General features: G+C 41.4%; 2 protein-coding genes across 2 annotated transcripts in view; one reads left to right on the top strand and one right to left on the bottom strand.

The window, feature by feature from the left end:
- The window catches only part of LOC142369519 (Fc receptor-like protein 5), a 366062-nt gene extending 349342 nt beyond the window's left edge, over positions 1–16720 (top strand). The window contains exons 6-12 of the mRNA XM_075451863.1: positions 7514–7819; positions 11265–11531; positions 11951–12199; positions 13698–13748; positions 13849–13913; positions 14017–14102; positions 15906–16720. Of these exons, the coding sequence (XP_075307978.1) occupies positions 7514–7819; positions 11265–11531; positions 11951–12199; positions 13698–13748; positions 13849–13913; positions 14017–14102; positions 15906–15915 (1034 nt within the window). The 3' untranslated portion in view covers positions 15916–16720. The remainder of the gene's footprint in view (positions 1–7513; positions 7820–11264; positions 11532–11950; positions 12200–13697; positions 13749–13848; positions 13914–14016; positions 14103–15905) is intronic.
- Positions 1–23051, bottom strand: part of LOC142369018 (programmed cell death 1 ligand 1-like) — a 145062-nt gene that overhangs the window by 42729 nt on the left and 79282 nt on the right. The window lies entirely within an intron of this gene.

Raw genomic sequence — 23051 nt, 5'->3', positions numbered from 1 at the left:
CAAGTTGTAGCTCTGCTGGAACTGTAATGCTGTTTGTTGGAGTCTCCACCTAATTCTGTTGGAGGCGGAGACTTTTAGTGATCTACAAATACATTTCTCCCAGCAGAGCCTCAGTTAGCGCCTGTCCCTGTCACCCCAACAAAAATATTGATAAATTACATTTCAACTCGATTGAACTAACACCAAGTAACATCATATTTTATAATGAATCAAAATCAACAACATCAAATAACACAAAGTTCAAAAAGAGAAAATAAAAGCGTTTCATTTGCAATCTGTGCAAAAAAACAAAAACAACTAAAATGTATCCCTGCATTAGTGGCTGCAATGAGCCTGTTTTGCACAACTTCTCAAAACGTGGTTGCAGGCTTGAAACTGCCACTCAAGTCATGCTCAATTTTGAGCTGTGATCTGTATTTTGTTTTCAGAGATGCCACAGCTGAGAAGCATGTGGTTGCATTTCGGGATTCTGTATGTAACTTTGTACGAGGCCATTTGTGCTTGACTGTTAACCGACGCAGCCTTTACCAGGCGTTGCTCCTGCTGTCGATTTTCTTTTAAAGAAATCCAGTGGCTTGTTAACGTGACAGGGGTGTGTTATAGTGATGGGATACTCGAGTTTGTATGAGTCACTCACTAAAATGAATCGGGTTTTCGAGTCACTTGAATCAGTCACCCAGAGTGTGCGCCACGGAATGTACAAACAAGTTCCAAACCACGTCCCGAATCATTGTGAAAAAGGCTAAAAATCAAGAAGTCTCCAAGGCGAAACATTTAGTTTTCTTTCTTTCTCTCTAAATAAATTCAAATAACCCAATAAATAATAGCCAATAAATGAACAATCAGTGCGAAACAGTGCAAAATTATAATAAAATGTATGAAACTGTGCATAAATAGAACATTTAAATAACCTAAACAATAGTGCAAAAATAATAATATTCTAACATTCAACACTGCACCATTAGAATAAGATAATTATGTACAGATTGAATGAACTCTCGCTTCCTTCAAAATAAAGCCGGAAGGGAGAGGGAGCGAGTGAGCTGTGAGCTGCCTGTGAACGGCGAGTCCTGAACTATGAGTCCTGAACCATGAGTCCTGAACCAAGAGTCCCGAACCAAGAGTCCCGAACCAAGAGTCCCGAACCAAGAGTCCCGAACCATGAGTCCCGAACCATGAGTCCCTAACCATGCGGAGCAGCGAGTTTCTATGAGGGAGAGCGAGTGAGCTGTGAACGGCGAGTCCTGAACCAAGAGTCCTGAACCAAGAGTCCTGAACCAAGAGTCCTGAACCATGAGTCCTGAACCATGAGTACTGAACCATGAGTCCTGAACCATGAGTCCTGAACCATGAGTCCTGAATCATGAGTCCTGAATCATGAGTCCTGAACCATGTCCTGAATCATGAGTCCTGAACCATGAGTCCCTAACCAAGTCCTGAACCATGAGTCCTGAACCATGAGTCCTGAACCATGAGTCCTGAACCATGAGTCCTGAATCATGAGTCCTGAACCAAGAGTCCTGAACCAAGAGTCCTGAACCAAGAGTCCTGAACCATGAGTCCTGAACCATGAGTCCTGAACCATGAGTCCTGAATCATGAGTCCTGAACCATGTCCTGAATCATGAGTCCTGAACCATGAGTCCCTAACCAAGTCCTGAACCATGAGTCCTGAACCATGAGTCCTGAACCATGAGTCCTGAATCATGAGTCCTGAATCATGAGTCCTGAATCATGAGTCCTGAACCAAGTCCTGAATCATGAGTCCTGAACGAAGTCCTGAACCAAGTCCTGAACCAAGTCCTGAACCATGAGTCCTGAACCATGAGTCCTGAACCATGAGTCCTGAATCAAGAGTCCTGAACCATGTCCTGAATCATGAGTCCTGAACCATGAGTCCCTAACCAAGTCCTGAACCATGAGTCCTGAACCATGAGTCCTGAACCATGAGTCCTGAATCATGAGTCCTGAACCATGTCCTGAACCATGAGTCCTGAACCATGAGTCCTGAACCAAGAGTCCTGAACCAAGAGTCCTGAACCATGAGTCCTGAACCATGAGTCCTGAACCATGAGTCCTGAATCATGAGTCCTGAATCAAGAGTCCTGAATCAAGAGTCCTGAACCAAGAGTCCTGAACCAAGAGTCCTGAACCAAGCATCCTGAACCGTGCGTCCTGAACCATATGTCCTGAACCATGCGTCCTGAATCATGAGTCCTGAACCATGTCCTGAACCAAGAGTCCTGAACCAAGAGTCCTGAACCATGCGTCCTGAATCAAGAGTCCTGAACCATGAGTCCTGAATCAAGAGTCCTGAATCAAGAGTCCTGAATCAAGAGTCCTGAATCAAGAGTCCTGAACCAAGCGTCCTGAACCGTGCGTCCTGAACCGTGCGTCCTGAACCGTGCGTCCTGAACCGTGTCCTGAACAGTGTCCTGAACCGTGTCCTGAACCGTGCGTCCTGAATCATGCGTCCTGAACCGTGCGTCCTGAACCAAGAGTCCTGAACCATGAGTCCTGAATCATGAGTCCTGAATCATGAGTCCTGAATCATGAGTCCTGAACCATATGTCCTGAACCATATGTCCTGAACCAAGAGTCCTGAACCAAGAGTCCTGAACCAAGCGTCCTGAACCGTGCGTCCTGAACCTTATGTCCTGAACCATATGTCCTGAACCTTATGTCCTGAACCATGCGTCCTGAACCATGAGTCCTGAATCATGAGTCCTGAATCATGAGTCCTGAACCATGAGTCCTGAACCATGAGTCCTGAACCATGAGTCCTGAATCATGAGTCCTGAACCATGAGTCCTGAACCATGCGTCCCGAACCATGAGTCCCGAACCATGAGTCCCGAACCATGAGTCCCGAACCATGCGTCCCGAACCATGCGTCCCGAACCAAGAGTCCCGAACCAGGAGTCCCGAACCAGGAGTCCCGAACCAAGAGTCCCGAACCATGCGTCCCGAACCATGCGTCCCGAACCAAGAGTCCCGAACCAGGAGTCCCGAACCAGGAGTCCCGAACCAAGAGTCCCGAACCAAGAGTCCCGAACCAAGAGTCCAGAACCAAGAGTCCAGAACCAAGAGTCCAGAACCAAGAGTCCCGAACCAAGAGTCCCGAACCATGCGTCCTGAACCGCCGCGGCTATTCAGAGACAACACAGGAAGCCGGGCAGCCTCTCCCATTCTCTGGCGAAATTGCTACATCTTCAATGTTAAATTACTTTCAGAACTACAACATGTTGTCCTGTAGCTTAATGAAGTGATTTGTTCTGAAATCACCGCCGTTCATTGAGGAAATCATGTTATGAAGTGGCCACTAACAGCCAGGCTTCCGAGCCGAGGGCTGCCCGGCTTCAGGAGGGGGCGGGAGAGTCAAGTTTTTTTCTACAATTCTAGGTCATCATTGGCTAAATCGACAAAAACTCATCACTTCCGAGGCTGCTCGGCGTCTCTGGGGGTAGATTAGACGTGGGCGTGTCAATATGAGGGGCTGTGTCGTGATGATTGGAGTTAGTGTTTGTCCATCATGAGATGTTGTGGCAGCCGAATTTTTAAGCGGGGAGAAGCACGCTGGAACTTCAGTCCCAAAGCGGATACGAAAGAGACTGGTTGTCTGTGAAAGTGCTGTCGGAGTTTCACTCATACTTTTAGTTGTTTCTTTCCAGAATTCATGCTGCCCATTCACAAATGTTACCTTTTTTAAGAATACTTACCACCACCATCAAACTCTAAGTATTCATTATGACAGGGAAAAATGCTCCACAGATTCTGATCCAGCCATTTACAGGCCTTATATACGATCATACTTGATTTTGGCCTTGCTGTGTGAATTTTCAAAGTCTATACCTTCTTTCTGTGTATTTGCTGGCCATACTTGTCATACCAGACACAGCTATGTTATAACTAATTCTTTTTAACTTTGCTATCTTCTGCTTTGGGATGGCACGAGCCACTACAACCCTGAACACGTAATATGGGCTTCCCCTGTTTTAAAAGTCAGCAGCCGCCACTGATGTATGTTTAATCGTCCCTTTGCTTTCCAAGAATGCCATTTGTATTATTAATAAGTTAGCTCGTTGCTAATGCTAACAGTGTAAACATCTGTCAAATCTTTTCTTAAAATAAGAAATAAAGTGTTTTACAACATGAAAACATGTAATTTAATTTCCTTCTCTGGTTTCAGTTTTGTTAAAGCTTTATTAAACACACAGCGTGACACAAACACAATCAAATATGTATGAATATATCAGTGTGTAGGTGGAAATTCAGCTAAAAGTGAGGGATACATGTCACAGAAACAAATGATGTTTTACAGTTCTTGATCAGTTATCAGAGGAAACAGCAGAACTATAACATCAGACAGATTTATTAAACAATTTACCTCTGTTATGTTCTTTATTTAACTCAGATCATTTGTTTCTGTGACATGATTCTGACACTTTAAACTTCCAATTTGATCGTATGTTCAAGTCCTGTGAGAGCTGCTTAAAGAGTTTAAATGTCTCCAGGTTTTAGAGGCCAAAGTAAAGAGGGAAAAGCTTTAAGTTGGAAACTTTCATTCTCTGATTTAATGGCTCAAACTGTGACTGAGCAGCTTTTAGTTTGTCAAGCTGAGGGATCAAAGCTCTTAAAGAAATAAACTCTGAAGTTCAGCATCCAACAGAAGAATGGAAGCAGCTCAGAAAGGAGGCTGAAGCTGTGATTTGGTGGTTCAGGCAGATGCAGAGCAGCTTCTGGAAGCAGAGGGAGGGGCTTCAGCTCCTGTGGATGCTGATGGCTTTTAGAAAAGGAAGGGCAGGTTGTTCAGCTCAGAGCAGGCTGGGCTTTTTAAGCCAAAATTAAAAGAGAACCTTTAGGATTCAACCTTTCAGTGTGTAGTTGAACAGCTCAGGCTGTTGGCTGAAAGCTTTCAGCCTCCGAGAACGTGGAAACTATGATCACAGGACTTTTAAAGTTCAACAAAGGTGCTCAGAAAGAGTAGCTCAGGATGATGGGATGCTGCCTGGGGTTGGAATCATCATGTGTTCAATTCCCTCAAATGCTCTGTAGACTCCCAGCTTTTGATCTTTAAGTGTGCAAACTTCCCTGCTCTGCCGTGCGTGTGACGTCACTGTCACATCCGGAAAGACCCGAGTAGTCCCGAAGTAACACATGGACAATATAACCTGACTGCAGCAGTGTTACCTGTTGGTCGCTGAGCACATTCCCGCTGTTCATAACGGTGTAAACCGAACCGGGCCGCACCCGTCATTGCTGTTATATGTGTCGGTTGTGCGTGAGTACAAAGTAAGTTTGCATCGACTGTTTACCATTATTATGCCGTTTCTAATGTGTGCGCCGGGGTTGCGAATGGGCCGCCATGTTGTAGATATTGTTCTCACTCACGGAGTTTTTATGTTAGATTTATATTTCCACAGACCTATTTATATGTCCACTTAATTTACATATGTGTTTCAAAACATACAATACTGTTGGGATTGAGTGTTTATGATCGTGGATGGTTTTTATATTATATAAAGTGTCACACGTTTCACAGTTTATTGTAGGTCAGATAACTCTGAACTGAATGTGGTTAATGTGTTAATTGCTGCTCTCATGCCTCAATGTGTGCGAAGAGGAAGTGGAGCTACACCTACCTAGCTACACCTACCTACACACAGAGGAAGTGGAGCTACACCTACCTAGCTACACCTACCTACACACAGAGGAAGTGGAGCTACACCTACCTAGCTACACCTACCTACACACAGAGGAAGTGGAGCTACACCTACCTACACAAAGAGGAAGTGGAGCTACACCAACCTAGCTACACCTACCTACACACAGAGGAAGTGGAGCTACACCTACCTAGCTACACCTACCTACACACAGAGGAAGTGGAGCTACACCTACCTAGCTACACCTACCTACACACAGAGGAAGTGGAGCTACACCAACCTAGCTACACCTACCTACACACAGAGGAAGTGGAGCTACACCTACCTAGCTACACCTACCTACACACAGAGGAAGTGGAGCTACACCAACCTAGGGTCGGATGTGAGGATGGGCCACACTTTGCTCTGTGTGCTGGGCTTTTTCTGTAAGTACATCACTGCCTTTCTGTTGGCAGATCAGAGAAAATGTTTCTAAACAGTGACAATTACCGTGAGTCTTTGCTTCATTGTGTTTCTGTGAGAGATTGAGGAGAGCAGACATGATTCTATGAAAAACTGTTGCTTTAGTTTAGAGGAGCAGAATGCAACCTACATGGGGATTGTTTCATTTATTTAGTTTAGTTTTAGTTTTAAACGTAATTTCTTTCATATTTTCTATTCCTAATTCCTTTTGGTTCTTCTGTTGTTGGCCTAGAGTGTTTTTCATCTGATTAATTTTAGATTCTCTGCCAGGTTAACACATCTAACCCAGTTTTAATCTTTATTGTAGTGCTCAGAACACCCATCGATGGATATGCTGAAGGTCAGACTAACGTCCCTCTCTGCTTTGGTCTCACATCTATATTCAGTATCGTATTTATCTACTAATTATCCTCTCGTTTATCTTTGTACAGATGGATTTCTGGCATTTTTCACTCTGTTAATCTCATTTGATTAAAAAAGAAAAATCAAAGAAAAATTAATAAATTTGTATCAGTTGAATTAAACGCCTCATGGACAGTTTCAACAGTTTTCTGGAAGGATGAAGAAATTCATCCAAAGACTGTTCCCTGATTTGGTGTTTTGATGTTACTGATCAGATCAGAGAGCTTTCTGACATGTGATTCAAAGTCTTCACTGGTGTTCACTTTAGTTCTGAGCTGATGTCTGTGAAAGGTTTAAGAGATAATTCACATCATGTGTTTTTTCTAACTTACAGACGATGAAATCAAAAACAACTGAAGCTTTTATTTGTGTGCAGCTGCATTTGTTTTTATTGTTAACAAGAAATATTTCAGTCTGTTAGTAATATTTAAACAAACTGAATCAAGTCACATTCTGATTAGTTCATTTAAAAAAATGTGAACTCAACAGCAAGTAAACCCAGAGCCACACTGACAGCAGAGAGAAGAACCATACCAGCAGGGGGCAGTGTGACACAGAAAAGAGCATTTGGTCCCAACAACAAAAAGAACATGAATGAAACAATGATTATATGACAGTAACTCCTACTGATACCTCTGATGTTTGAGACTCTTCATGTTTTGTTCGGATTCAACTCAAGAGTGGCAGAATCTTCTTCTCTCATTTATTACATCTGGTGAATAAAGTGGATCGGTGCATCCCTAGTTTTTAGTCTTCAAACAAAATCACTGAAAAGCAGCTTTTACTGCATCTTAATGTCATCTGTCATCAGACATCAAATAACTAAAATGCCCTAACTGAATACATTTGTCATTTCTTAAAGAGATACTGTAAGCTGAGTGAAGAGAATTTCACTGAGTTTCTCATCAGTCCTGGATGTAAATGAGAAGGTTACAGCTGTTTAATCCAGGGTTACAGACTTCTTTTCTATCTGTTCTGTCTCTCTCAGCAGATAAACCCCGGCCTGTCCTCACTGTGTCTCCATCATGGCTGAGTCCTGGAGCCTCAGTAACTCTGAGCTGTCAGGTTGAACATCCGTCTGCAGGATGGAGGTTCTACTGGTATAAAGCTGTTCCTGATCCGTCTGAAAGCTCTTACAGCTATGAGCTGCTGCCTGATAGCAACACTGGGACTGAACATGGTTCCTACATCATTCATGGACAGACACACACAGCAGGATATGTGTGTAGAGCTGGGAGAGGAGACCCAGTGTATTACACTCATTACAGTCGCCCAGAGTTTGTCTGGTCTGCAGGTCAGTTTGTTTCTGTCCTCTCAGTGAGCAGAAGGGATGCTTTCACTGTGAATAAATCACTTACTGTATCGGTTGCACTAACAGACGTGACTATCTCTCTATCCAAACCGTAAATCATGCGAAAATCCTCTGGAATCCTCGCGTCAAACCGACGGGACTTTTGGGAGGGCATCTGAATGTGCGGAGTATAATATCCAAGACTGATGAAATTGACAAACTCTTGTCAGATTCAAATTTGGATTTTTTAGGACTATCCGAAACCTGGTTAAAGCCGAATTCACCAGGCTCTGTTTATGCCGTGCCAGGATATAACATTTATAGACAAGACAGACAAACTGGAAGAGGCGGTGGCCTACTTCTATACATTAAGGACTGCTTTCGAAGCACTCGATATGAGTTGACAGTAAACTTTGAATGCATCGCTGTTTCTGTCTCATTGTCAGAAAACATGTCGTTTATAATTTTATGTCTATATCGACCACCGTCATCGAGCAATTCTTTTTATGATGAATTTAAATCACTTGTATCAAACCTTGAACACACTGGGAAGGAATTTATGATACTTGGTGATTTCAATATTAACTGGTCTAGCAAATCAGACAGGAGAAAGCTCAAAGAGATCACCGGCAAACACAATCTCTCCCAAATGGTTAATGGGCCGACTCGAATTACACGGTGTTCTAATACACAGATTGATCTGATATTTTGTAATCGACCAGAGAGAATCACAACATCATATAACTTCATCACTGGTATTTCAGACCACAATCTCGTGCTGGTGTGTCGAAAACTAACAAAGAAAAGGTTTATCTACAAACATGAAAATAAAAAGACTTCATACAGAATACCAAAGAAGGATATGCAACTGTTTGAGGAACAATTGAAACTGTTAGATTGGTGTGATTTTAAACATGATGACAGGCCTCTAAATGATAAGTGCACACTCTTCTTAAGCATTATTGGAGGTGTGAAAGATAAATTCATGAAGAAATGTACACATGGGCGTAAAGAATCTAATTTACCATGGTTAAATGAAGAATTATGGAGCCTAATGAGGAAAAGGGATCATGCACTTAAAACTGCCCTAAAAAGTAAATTGGACAGTGATTACAGGACATTTAAAGGTCTGAGGAATAAAGTAATAAGTATGCTCCGTAAATCTAAAGCAAACTATTTTATTGGCCTTATTAAGCAGGCAAGAGGAAATGGTCAAAAAATATGGAAATACCTAAATACAATGTCAAGGAAAGAAACAAAAGGAAACCACCTAGTAGAGTTAAACATAAATGGGAATATCTCAAGAGATGACAGTGAAATTGCACTGGCTTTTAACACCTTTTTTAAGGAGTCTGTTGAACAATTAGCAACAACTTTTGGTCATCGGAATGTACTTATCTCCCCACCTAACTACGAACACCCAGTTTTTAATCTCCAAGAAATAAATGAAGAAGAGATAAATAAAATTGTAATTAATCTTAAAGGGTCTAAGACTCGAGACATATATGGTTTTGACTCCTCCATGTTTAAGAATAATGCACATGCACTCTGCAAACCCATTACACACCTGGTAAATATGTCCATCAATCAGTGTCTGTTTCCTGATGTATGGAAAAAAGCTGTGATTATACCTATTTTTAAAGCCGGGGAGACTACTGACGTGGCAAACTACAGGCCTATAAGTATACTCCCTATCATCTCCAAGGTGGTTGAGAGGGTTGTTACACAACAACTCACCAACCATCTTAGTCTGTGCCACGTTCCACTGCATGCAATGCAATTTGGGTTCAGGGCAAATCACTCCACAGATACTGCTCTTTGCTACTTTGTGGAAGAATTGAAATCTAAGCTAGATAAGGGTGGGGTAGTTGCAGCAATTTTCCTGGATTTGAAAAAAGCCTTTGATACTGTAAACCATAATGTTTTAGTTTCTAAACTGTCATCACACAACATCTCTGCTGACACGATTAAATGGTTTACATCATACATATCAAGAAGGAAGAATTGCACCAGAATAAATGATGTACTCTCCACTGAAAATACCTGTTCGATAGGGGTGCCCCAGGGCTCTATCCTGGGCCCTCTATTGTTCAGTATATATATAAATGATCTCCCCTTAGTGTGTCCTGATGTTAACATTCAAATGTATGCTGATGACACAGTGTTATATGCACATGCAAAATCTAAACAGCAAGCAGCAGACAAATTGAATGGAGCATTGAGTAAAATAGCTGACTGGCTAGATTACTCTTGTCTGACACTGAATACATCAAAAACTGTTTGTATGTACTTCTCTTCACGTAAAAACAAGAGTCAAGAGCAAGACATATTTGTTAAAGGTGAAAGGCTCAATGTAGTAGATGATTTTAAATATTTAGGGGTCATTGTTGACTCTCATTTAACTTTTAAAAAACATATTAAAAAGGTAAATGGTCGAGTGAAAAGGAATCTTCTAAATTTTAAGGTAATTAGGAATCAGATGACAACAGAGGCAGCTAAACTTTATTTTCATGCTATGATTTTAACGCATATCTCATATTGCTTAACCACCTGGTCTCAAGCAAATACAACTGCCATGTCACTGATCTACAAATCTTACAAACAGGCACTGAAAATCCTGGACAAAAAATCTAACACTTACCATCACTGTACTATCATACAGAAGTATGGTTTATTTAGTCTAGACTATTTTATTTCTTTTTCAAACTGCTGTCTATTTTTTAAAATTATAAATGATCTTGCTCCCCCTCCCCTTAAGCAATTTGTGAGTCTGCGCAGACCCACAACTAATACAATAGCTACAAGAGCATCATCTAGAGGGGACTGCATAAGTGGGTTCAGAAAATCCACTTTTGGACAAAGTGCCTTCTCAGTAAAAACATCAGGGCTGTGGAATAGCATCCCTGTTGGTATCAGGGAAAGCACCACACTTAGTACTTTTAAATCAGGTCTTAAGAAGTGGCTAAAAGCAGGGCAGCACTGTGGACATTTTTAGTCATTGATTTTGTGTACTTGTGTTTACTTTATCATATATCATGTTTTTTTGGTTTGTTAGTTTATTTCTAAATTGTGTTTGCCTACTTGTCATGCAATATACTGTAGGCCTATTCTGCACATAGTCTCACCCAATATTGTGTTTTGTTGTTATATTTTGTATTATTATTAATTTTAATCTTTTTTAAACATCAATTCCTGTCCAGGGACTACAGATGAAAATTAGCCTTGTGGCTATAATCTGGCTCAATTGTATGTTGTGCACTGTCCCTGTTAAATAAACATTAAATAAAACAGTTAAAACACACTTTGTGTTGTGGTCAGGCAGATCAGCTTGTTGAAATGTGTGCGCTGATCTTCAGATGAAGAACAAAATAAACCAAATGAATATCTGTAATGAAGCATTGGTTATGTTTCTCTCTGCTTTGGTGAAATCTCATCACATGTTTTTCAGATCTTCATCCAGCAGCGTCTCTCACAGTGAGTCCTGACAGAGTTCAACACCTCAGAGGTGATCCTGTGTCACTGAACTGTGAAGGAAAATCTGCTGAGTGGAGAGTGATGGGGATTACAGAAGAAGGATACCTGTCACACTGCTCATACTGGGGGACAATGACTGGATCCTCATGTAACATAGAATTTCTCTGGTATGGTTATACTGTGTTCTGGTGTGAGTCTGGATCAGGAGAGTTCAGCAACGCAGTCAACATAACTGGGCAGAGTACGTAATGATAAATGTTCTTTTTCTTTCACTTTGTCTTGTATTTAAGCAGCACATCATTAACTGTACCTGAACATGTCATATCCATACAACATGAACTTTCTCGTGAGCATTTGTCTCTTGATCCTGCTGCGTAGTTGCTCTTAAGGTTCACTGGAAAACACTTTGGTTTGCTGTTGTCTTACTTTACAGGAGAGCTTGAAGTTTTAATGTCACCTTTCACGATTCAGAACAACTACTGTGTGATTTATGACACTGTAGACAGTGTTATATCTTTGTTAAAAGCTGGTAACTCACATACGGTTTGTAGATGCACGAGATCAAATTTCAGCCAATGTAACTGTGTGAGTCAGCTTTGTCTAAATGTCTGCACCAGCTGATCTCTGACAGAAACCTAATGTCCTCTGACTGTTTCACAGGTGAGTATTATGGAGTTATCCTGGTGAGCCCCGTCCATCCTGTAACTGAGGGAGGTTCTGTCAGTCTGAGCTGCAGACGCAGAGGACAAAATACACTTTCCAATGTGTTTTTCTATCACAATGACACACTTCTTCAAAGTGACGGCAGAGGGGAGCTGAACATCTCTGCAGTGTCACAGTCAGATGAAGGTTTCTACAAGTGTGAACACTCAGGGAAGGTTTCACCACAGAGCTGGATCTCAGTTAAAGGTGGGTAGAGTTCAATTATTTGATGCCTTTAAAACTATTTTCTGTTTAATGTTAAAGTCCATTTCTCTGGAAGAGTATCGTCTTTACATAAATAAGTTCAATCTTTGATATTTTATCTTCTGTGAACTGAAGCTGTGTCCAGACCTGAAGGCTCTTTGTTTCCTGTGCTGATGGTCGTTGGACCAATTATTGGACTCATATTCATCGTTCTTGTAGGATATAATGATGAGGAAAGTACTGGTCGTACACCCGCTGGCCTAATTCTTCGGTCAGAAAGAATGCAGCTGTTCTAGAGGTTGCGTCTTGTCATTTATTACTTTAACAGTTGTGAAGTTGTGACATTGTGGTTTTCTAAAACAAAGACAGAAATAAAAGAAAAAAGAGGACAATGCTAAGTTATTCACATTACAAACGTCCTATCTACAGAATCTCTTCGAGGATAATAATTACTAGGAATGTACTGAACACACAATAGTAATAATATGGTGATAAACAGTACACAAATGTCATACATAAAACATTAAAACAGCAGAGGAAATCGTACTGCCTTATCTCTAATAAGTGCTAACAAAAACACAGTGTACAGGATTGATAACACGATATTGTTGAGTCACGGAACATCCTAGACATTTCCAAATACACAGAAAGATTGTCTAGCTTAAATACAAACTTGCAAAGGACTGTAGAAACGACATAAATGGCTGTACAAACCATATAAAGCCTAACAAGGAAATTAAGAGCACTTACATTTGCAATCACGCACAACAGCACCGAGAGACTTCCAAACGAGGTATGAGAGTCCGATAATGCGACTGCATGAGAGAGAATGTCCGAGCATGTTTCATGTCACGCAGGTAAACATACATTCAAAGCGTGATCAATCCTTAAAGGGGCAGCGCCGCATTTCTTAAAGGCAAAGTATTTTGCATAGGCAAGAAGGAAATATGCACTTAAAGAAGCAAAGGCATTTTAGATGTATGAAAGCAGGGAATTTTGTACAGTTCTCCTGCTCCTGCTGTGTCACTGCAGACACTCCAAAGGTGAGAGCTTTTTCTTCTGGTATCAGATGTTTCATTCTTTCATTACTGAAGGACATCGATGCCTCATGAGGACATAAACTGGAACAGCAGTACAACAACGTACAACACAAAACCAGCTTTTTATTCTTTGTGAAAAAGGTTCTGCTACAGAGCAGACGGTCAACCAGGATGAGACCCAGCAGCAGGTTTACTCCTCTCTCCTCCATGGTCAGTCTTTCAGCTTCCTCTGAAACTCAGTTTCTAATCACACGATGACAGAATATCTTCATCCATAACATCCAGTTCTCCAGGATGACTTATTCTCTCTGCTGCAGCTTTAACACCGTCGAGTTAAATCAAACCAGGACATTAACACGCAATAAAGAAAGAAATGCTCTGAAGAAATCTTTAAGTTTAAATCAGTTTCACACACATGAGGCGGCTCGTTTAACTGTGTTGTGACTTTTTCTGACCTGCAGGAGATCTTTGTGTCTATGAAACAGTCAGAGGAGGTGAAGCCTCTGCAGATGGTACAGTTTAAACTTTGACTATAACACTCAGCTGCTGGAAGTTTCACTTCTAAAATAATTGTGATCAAAGTTAAAGTCAATGATGACGTTATTGTTTCAGGTCAGCAGGAAGGTGATTACACTAATGTTCCATCTGTGATCAGCCCAACGATCAGAGCGGGAGGAGTGAGTACACAATCTATGAAAAGTGATCATTCTCATCAATAACCTGCACAGATAAAACACAGGGCGTGTGCTTCTCCATATTTCCACATGTGCATGTTAACAGGAGAACATGATGGTCAGGAGGATAGAAGAGGACGGCTCTGACTACTATAATGTGAATCCAGATTCAACCGCAGCTATGAAACCTCAGTGAGAACTATTTATCTGCTGATAAATACGCTGGGGGACCCACCATCACCCAAAAAACTGTGTTTGTGTCACCTTCATCATTTCCACCTATGACTCAACCACATTATCAGACACTGGGTACAATAGAGGATATTTTGATGGGAACCAAAGAAGCATTTAGTTGATGCTCTCCTTCGAGGAAAACGCTCAGGACGTTTCATTTGTTTAAATCTTTTTAAATCATAGTTATATTGTTCATCTGTTTTCTTCAGAGAATAGGAGGGTTTCAGTTACGTCATCACGGGAGCGCGCGAATTTAAGCTGGTGGGAAGGAAGCTTGACTACCATAACAACAACATGGAGATGAGTGAACATTGTAGTGGTTTGGAGCCGGCATATAGGGAAAGGTATTTGGCTTTAGTAGGGAAATACATTGGTCGTGACCCATTTTTAATGAAAATGTCTGAATTTTCGCAAGACCGAAACGATTTGCTGAAAATAGAGGCTGTGGACATAACGAGCTACCTGGTTCTTCAGACGTCTGAAGGCCCACAAAAGTTTGGAGGCATACAAGTATTACCACAGCGGATGGATCAGCAAACTCAGAGTAAAACGTCTACAGAAGGATTGTGTTTTGGTGTTCGCCAGGGTAAGTTTGTTTTCTGTGTTGTTTATGGTGCATTATCCCAATGGAAAATGCAGTGTGTAGTGCAGGGCTGGGCAGTAAAGCAAAACTTAACATGTTGAATGCCGAGCTGTGAATGTTGGCACTCAAATAACAATAAAAAATGTTTATTTTTTGATAAAATGCCGAGATCCAAATATCCAAATACTGACATTGTGTCTTTGTTAGCCTAATCCACAAGAGAGAGAGAGAGCGAGCGATTCTGTGTGTCAAGAACCTGGGAGCTAATGTGCCCTGTTAGCACTTAAGCACTTCGTGGATACTTCTGAAACGTGAAGATTGTGACGACGTGACAAATTTGTTTTGTTTAGATCAACCACTCTCAGAGATCGCATGAAACACCGATGACGGTGACTTTAGCTTTGTGTTTTGGTAACCCAGCTTTACCGTCGGAGCCCAGTCCACTGACTCAGTAGCTAACAACGCGCTGGGACCGCCTTCAAAACAAAGCCCAAACGTAGCCCGTATTACATTACTGTTGATTGGCATTTAACAACATAATACTTTACTGCACTACTACAAAACAGTTAGATTTCGCACATACCTTTGACGAAGTGGTCACCGCAGACACGAGCATTTGCAGATTCAGCCCCTCCAGTCTGTAAACGTAGGTTAGCTATCCACTTTTTGCGGCGTTGTTCTGTGAGTTTTTTTCCATTTCTCACCTCTATGGGCGATTACCTTAGGTACTCGATAGTAACCCTTTCCCTTCTCTTGGTTAGAACGATTGCAACATCCTAAAACGGCACAAAACTGAGGCATTTTGGGCAAAAAAGTGGCAGACAAAACACAGTGTTTTCAATGGGCTCCAGCTCAGGTTGCCCACCACTAAGTGTTGCACGCTTAGAAAATACGGAAGTGACGTCAAGTGAAACCCTCCTATTCTCTGTTTTATGTGCACTTCATGCTTAAAAGGGAAGGCGCGACTCCCATTCATTCTCTTAGCTTCATTCTCCTTTTCCTTAATTCAATCTCTTAACTTGAAGTAACTATTTTCCTGAATTTTGCACTATCACCACGTGCATTTTGACTTCGTTAAAACTTGAAACCAACTCTGATTTTGTTCGCCTAGTTTCCCTTTTTGTTATTAAGTCTGGTCCAGACACTCGTGGTTGGTTTTCATTTTGTGTCCTTTACAGCAGCTGCTGATCTCTCCCAACCTCAGAGACCGACAGAGTCCACAACCAGGCAGTCCAGGACTGATAGGAGGAACAGTTGGAGCTCTGCTGATCAAACTCATCTTGAGTCGTTGTTTTACTAAATCTACCCATAAGACAGCAAACTTCTGTGCACTTATTATACAGAACCCTGAAGGTCCATGAAGCATCTTTTCCTGCACATCCAGACAGACCTCTGACCTTTTCACCTCTCAGACTGTCTTCATGAACTGAGACAAACAAACTGGATGAAAGACAGAGAGGACCAACATCTGAATAGAGACTAAGAGGACTCTGTGGATTCTTCTTCTCTGATTCTATGAATATAATCAGAGAAGAAGAAGAAAATGCTCCATTATCAGTGGCTGCTGCAGCTTAATAACTTCTAATCAGTCCAGCAGGGGGCAGTAATGCTCCTCACACAGCTGATGTGTTCACTGACATCAAATTGAAACATTTGATGAATTAGAATAATAAAAAAAAAAAAGAGTCTTGAACTAAATCCCAGCTCAGTCAAAATACTCAGGTTTGTTTCCCACTTCACTGAGAGGATTTATTTTGTAAAGATGCTTGTTGACCTGTTGTTGAGATGTAAATACATTTTATGATAGTTATCCCATATATACTCTGTTTTCTTATATTGATTAAGAGTTTTGAGTTGAAGTTGGGCCTCGCTTATTTGTGTGAAGGTCGTAAATTCCACTCTCAGGAATGTGGTCTTGTCCGGCTGGAAACTGAATCCTGAATTCCTTTTACGGCTGAGAGCTTTGTAAAGCAGGACACACCCATTTTCCAATAAAATCCATATCAAATTTCGTTGTGAAAAGTTGCTTCTGTCGTGTTTTATTTGGCAGCTCGATCATGCTCGAACTATTTTCTGAGCCACCTCACAGCCGTGGATAAACTTCAAATCTATATCCTCGCCCATCAAACTCGAAATCGAAAATGTCCTCAGCTGTGACTCAGAGCATCTGAGGGAATTGAACCCATGATGAGTCCAACCCCAGGCCGCATCCCATCATCCTGAGCTACTCCTTGTGACCAGCGTTGTTGAACTTTAAAAGTCCTGTGATCATAGTTTCCACGTTCTCGGAGGCTGAAAGCTTTCAGCCAACAGCCTGAGCTGTTCAACTACACACTGAAAGGTTGAATCCTAAAGGTTCTCTTTTCATTTTGGCTTAAAAATCCTAGCCTGCTCTGAGCTGAACAACCTGCCCTTCCTTTTCTAAAAGCCATCAGCATCCACAGGAGCTGAACCCCCTCCCTCTGCTGCCAGAAGCTGCTCTGCATCTGCCTGAACCACCAAATCACAGCTTCAGCCTCCTTTCTGAGCTGCTTCCATTCTTCTGTTGGATGCTGAACTGCAGAGTTTATTTCTCTAAGAGCTTTGATCCCTCAGCTTGACAAACTAAAAGCTGCTCAGTCACAGTTAGAGCCATTAAATCAGAGAATGAAACTTTCCACCTTAAAGCTTTTCCCTCTTTGCTTTGGCCTTTAAAACCTGGAGACATTTAAACTCTTTAAGCAGCTCTCACAGGAATTGAACATATGATCTCCGAGTCCCAAAGCAGTTTATTGACCCTCTGAGCTATGATTCAGCTGGTTTCTTGGCACTTTTTACCTGAGACTGATGACCACAGACACTATCTGTTAGTCTTCCAACATGTTTCCTGTGAAGCAGCTTTGCTCATCAACTGTCTCTGGTTTGTTCAGCTGCTTGGTGTTCTGTCTCATGCTCTGTATCCCAATAAAGTCTCTGACTTGTTGGTTTCAAACTTTGAAGACTGAGAAAAATTGAGGGGAACCTGGAAAAGGCTTGAACTCAGTCCCTATGAAAAGAAAATGAAAAGAGAAAGTTAAGGATTCAACCTTTGTGTGTAGTTGATCCATGTAGTTGTCTTATCCACCAGTGACCTCACATTTCCCCTGATGATCGAGGGAAGAAATGCTTTAAACTTCCTCCTCCTTTTCCTCCAGTTTGTTCCTGCTCTGCATCCTAGACGTCTCCTCTTCAGCTCATCCAGATTTGGGGTATTTTTCCAGCCATTTCTTGGGCTTTTGTGAAGCTCAGTTAGCTGCACCAACAGGTGAACAACTTTTCCGTTGCTACGGTTACACATCATAACAGATGTGGAAAAACTACTGGAGTGACCAGCAGAGGTCCTTCCAGCAGCATCCACACCAGCTCAGAAACATGTTTCAGAAGTCTCTGTTTTCACAGAGAAAATCTGAAGAAGATGCAAAGAATTCTGGAATAATGGTGCTGACCTGGTTCGGTTCCACCTGAACCCAAAACATTTCATCCGGAGCCAAAAGCTTCCATCCACTTTGTATCATCAATCTACATTTATAAATAACTAAAGTTGACATATGAGTTTATCATTTTATTTTTTGAACTAGAATTATATTACGGTGGAATTCTGCAGTTAAAGAAAGAGGAAAACCTCCATTTAACACGAGTTACAGCAGATTAAATATATAAGTTAGTGTAAATATAAATGGCGAAAAACACTAACTTCATGGTCGCACTGGAGGAAACTCAGGTATTCTGCAGAAGCACAGGAGTTCATCCCCTTCGGATCATGAGTATCTGACGTTTATTCCTGCTTTAAAAAAAAAAAAAAAAAAAAAAAAAAAAAAAAAAAAATCAATGAGAAATCCCCAACAGTCAGATTGGAACATTACACTGTTGTTTGGATGCAGCACTGTGTTCTTCAACAACCTTCAGTTTTACAGATCATTACGGAGGTTGAAAAAGTAAACACAAACTACTGAAAAACACTGAAGCACAGAAGCAGCGCTCAGTGTGCTTTGGGAGCAGGAACCCCAGAAAGACTTCTGGGTACTGAGGGTATTTTCCTCATTTTTACGTCCCTTCTTTCATTTGCCTTTTTGAAGCACTTGTTATTACTTCTTTGAATTGGCTGACGTGACCTTTTTTCATGCTGCTTCCTGATTTGGATTAGTTTCAGGTGTAGTCTGAGTAAGAGGAGAGAATAATGCAAAACAAGAAACTGCAGCACTGATCAGACACGGCTGGATCTCAACAGGAAACACTCACTGAGAACCAGCTCTAACGTGTGACTTCCACTGTGAGTCAGCTCAGTTACAAACTGGGTTTAACTTCTGAGATTCGTCTCTGACTGAGGGACTGTCTCTGTCACGCTAACCGCCCCCCCGGCTGGCTCGCCATGTTTCGCCATATATACACAACATGACGGGGTTCATTCGGGGGAGGTGACTTCACTGATGACCATCTGCATAGAGGAAGACAGTCCTGCGTAACATTCAGTCACTACAGCGACTGTCTTGCATTTCTGGTGGCTACTTCCTGTTCAGCCAGGACCGTAGCGCCAGTCGCTAACACACAAAAGTCACCGCTGATCACATCTTTAGGCCAAAGTGGGATTTCTCAGTGAGATTCTCCCACTGTGAGCGGCAGAAAGCGCTTTCTAAGAAACTCTTAAGGACATAATAGCTGTGGGGACGTAGTTACCACAAGAACACAATACAACTCCAAGTCTGTGCTGAACATTTTCCCCTGAAATGCTCAGGGTACGCCAAACGCAGTCAGCTTAAAACTAAAGGGAACAAAAACAGCCTGAAGCAGGTTTAAATGATCAGCGTTTGAGTTTGTAGATACAATCCAATAAAGTATAAGGGTGTCGTGTGCACACTCTGCCACCGGGTGTTCTGGGTAAGTTGTGTAGCCGTCGGGGCAGAAGAAGAAGAAGAAGAAGAAGAAGAGTTGTGGACTAAAACAACGTGAGCAGCGCGACTGAGAGCATCTGAGATTACAGCAGAATGTCTGTTTGGTAAATCTGCTCAGTACCTGATTGTGTGAGTAACTGAGCAGTTGTAGAAGCAAAAAACAGATCAGTTCAGTTTTCTCGTGTTAAACGGTTCAATTCAAAGTACCGTTAGCCTGCTTAGCTGCCTTTTCCCTCAGTGCAGTCATGACGTTTGGACTAAAATCCGTTCACACATCTGATTCCAACATAACAGACATTTGAAAGAGTTTCACAGCTTGAAGTTGAGCCTCGTGCCCTTTTAGTGTTGGAACAGCCTAAACTCTCAGCTTCAGTCATGAGCATCATACTGTCAGGATCCGTGTTTTTGGTCACCTTGTTCTCTGTATATTTGGTTTTCCCTGGTTAATTTGTCACAGATGTTTTGAGTTCCCTTGATTACCCTCATGTGTATTTAAGTTCAGTTCTGTCCCTTGTTCCCTGTTGGATTCTTGTATGTCTACCTGTGCTTCAGTTCTGTGTATTGTTTGCGCCCTGTCCTTGGATTATTGTTAATAAATCACATTCTTTTTCCACAACGAGGAGTTTCCTGTTGCCTTTGGATCCTACTCACCCACACATCGTGACACATACAGCTGTCTGGGAAGTACAGGGAACAACTCCAAACCTTTTTCAGACTGCGTTAAAGATTTCTGGGTCTTTGGGGAAGATGATATGGGTCAACTTTCCCTCGTAACCAAACACACACTTTCTCCACAAATATCTGTGTAGCAAGAACATGAAAAGCATGAGAAAAGTTAACATCTGACCTTTAATGAAATGCAGAACAATGAAATACAGACGAGTGTAAAGCTCGACTTCACATCAAAATGAAATGATATATTGCTTCTTCAGATGTTTACATAAATAAACAAAGCTGGTGCAAAGCTAATTTGTGGATCTCAACTTTAAACAAAACAAATATTTTCAGTATAACAGAATAAACATGTTTTTACTTTCAAACAGACTGCATTTTGTTCTGTCCATCAACTCACAATTGATGCCATGTTTGTCTTGAACATCGGGAGATCCATCCCCAGTAAAAGCAATCCCAACAAAATGTAAAGCACTTTCAATCGTTCTTCAAACATGTGCCCCCCACAGAACATTCAGAACTAAAGTCCTGACAAGAGAAGGTGTTAATCCACAAAGAAGATTTTTAATCTGAACAAAGGCAAGGCTTCTGATTGGTAGTTCCTGTAGCTGCTCCCAGGTGAATGTTTGTTTATCTGCTGTAAAAATTGTTGTTGATTTAAGCCAATCATTTCTCTGCAGTGTGACTACGTTGGTGTTTCTTTAGACTATCTAATCGAGTGAAAGCTGCCCCACACTGACCACAGCTGAAAGGTTTCTCTCCTGAGTGACTACGTTGGTGTCTCTTTAGATTAGATAATACAGTGAAAGCTGCCTCACACTGACCACAGCTGTATGGCTTCTCTCCTGAGTGAATACGTTGGTGTGTCTTTAGAGTACCTAATTCAGGGAAAGCTGCCCCACACTGACCACAGATGAAAGGTTTCTCTCCTGTGTGAATACGTTGGTGTGTCTTTAGATGAGATATTTGAGTGAAAGCTGCCCCACACTGCTCACAGCTGTAAGGTTTCTCTCCTGTGTGACTACGTTGGTGTGTCTTTAGATTAGATAATACAGTGAAAGCTGCCTCACACTGACCACAGCTGTAAGGCTTCTGTCCTGTGTGAATACGTTGGTGTTTCTTTAGAGTAGATGATTCAGTGAAAGCTGCCCCACACAGGTCACATTTGTATGGCTTCTCTCCTGTATGAAGCCTCTGATGATACCTCAGACGAGATCGTTTGATAACTTTCCCACAGTCCTTACAGCAGTGCCATCCGGATCCCTCTTGGCCTCTATGTTTCTGCAATGACAGAGAGGAAGAAGACTTAGATCCTTTTGAAGTTCACACAAAAGATTTCTCTAAGCTAACCTACGCTAACCAACATATTCTAACTGGACCTGGACAGACCGAGCCACACAGGTCTCAATATCTCAGATCAAACGTGAACGCTGAGGGTGCGTTTATAAGTGCCCTCAGCTATCAGCACTGTGCTCTGATGTGTCCTGCACACGTTCAGCTTTTTAAGCAGTAAACTCTTGCTTTTTGCTCTTTTACTAATTCTTTTTGTCACAATGAAACTCTGAATAGGAACTTGAGCTATGTGTTTTGTGTTTTATGATCATCTTCAGACAATCTTAAATCACTGCAACTCGAAAAAGGAAATCATCCTACTCGCTGATTTTAATATCAACTGGGACATCAAGTCAGGAAAAAAAATTAAACAGCTGATGGATGAGTACAATTTGACACAAATTATAAAAGGAGCAACAAGAATAACTAAAACGTCAAATACAACAATTGATCTAATATTTACTAATAATCCTGAAAGAATCTCTAAGACTTTTAATCTATTATCAGGCCTTTCAGATCACAATTTTATCTTGTGCTCATGGAAAATTAAGAGGAAGCATTTAATGGCATCCACCAGAGGTCACCAGTTCTACTTCATACGCAAAAGCCAGCAACAATTCCTGAATGAGGAAATCCAAAATCTAGAAGGTCTAATATTCGGGAAAATAACGACATTGAGGCTAGCTCAGATAACTTTATTAAACAAGTCAATGACTGTAGAGGCTAAGGCTACTCTTGAAGCCCCTGAGGCATTGCTTGACTTGACACCAATCAGACGCGCTTGCTCAGCAGGTGGAATCACTTGTATGCACGAATAAACAACTTGACGTCTTCTTTCTTTGCGTAATTTATTGTGGCTCACCGCAGTGTTGAAGTGTATCCAGTAGTAGTACATCCAAAGTAAGCATCCATTACAATTGTCCATTTAACGCAAATTAAACATGACAGAAGTTTATCATGCACACGCAGAGCGCAGCGGTCAAAACTGTATGTGTTCCCCTCAATCAGGAAACACCTGTCACCTGAACAAAGGTTCCCCCATATATTGGTGTGATCCCAATTACATTACGGTGCCACCCAGTGGACAGTTAAGATATGACATGAAACAAAGGAAAACTGGCTCTTACAATGATATTATAATGCAATTCACAAAAAAAAAGGGTAAATCCAAGCAACATAGAAATAATCTGTCCTGGTTGAACAATGAAATTATAAAATGAATGAAAAATAGAGATAAAGTCCCGTAAGGTGAAAGCAGATTCTATATTGAGGCCATAAATGGGGCAAATGGAAATTAAAAGCTAATATGGAACAATCTAAATGAGTTATCTCCCCATCTTAGTGATCTACAGCTCCAGGTAAATGATGAGCTAACTGACAATCTGGAGATTACTGTGAGTTATCAATAGATTT

This window comes from Odontesthes bonariensis, chromosome 19, assembly GCF_027942865.1.
Source record: "Odontesthes bonariensis isolate fOdoBon6 chromosome 19, fOdoBon6.hap1, whole genome shotgun sequence".
Lineage (NCBI taxonomy): Eukaryota > Metazoa > Chordata > Actinopteri > Atheriniformes > Atherinopsidae > Odontesthes > Odontesthes bonariensis.
This window is presented reverse-complemented; position numbering and strand designations above follow the sequence as displayed.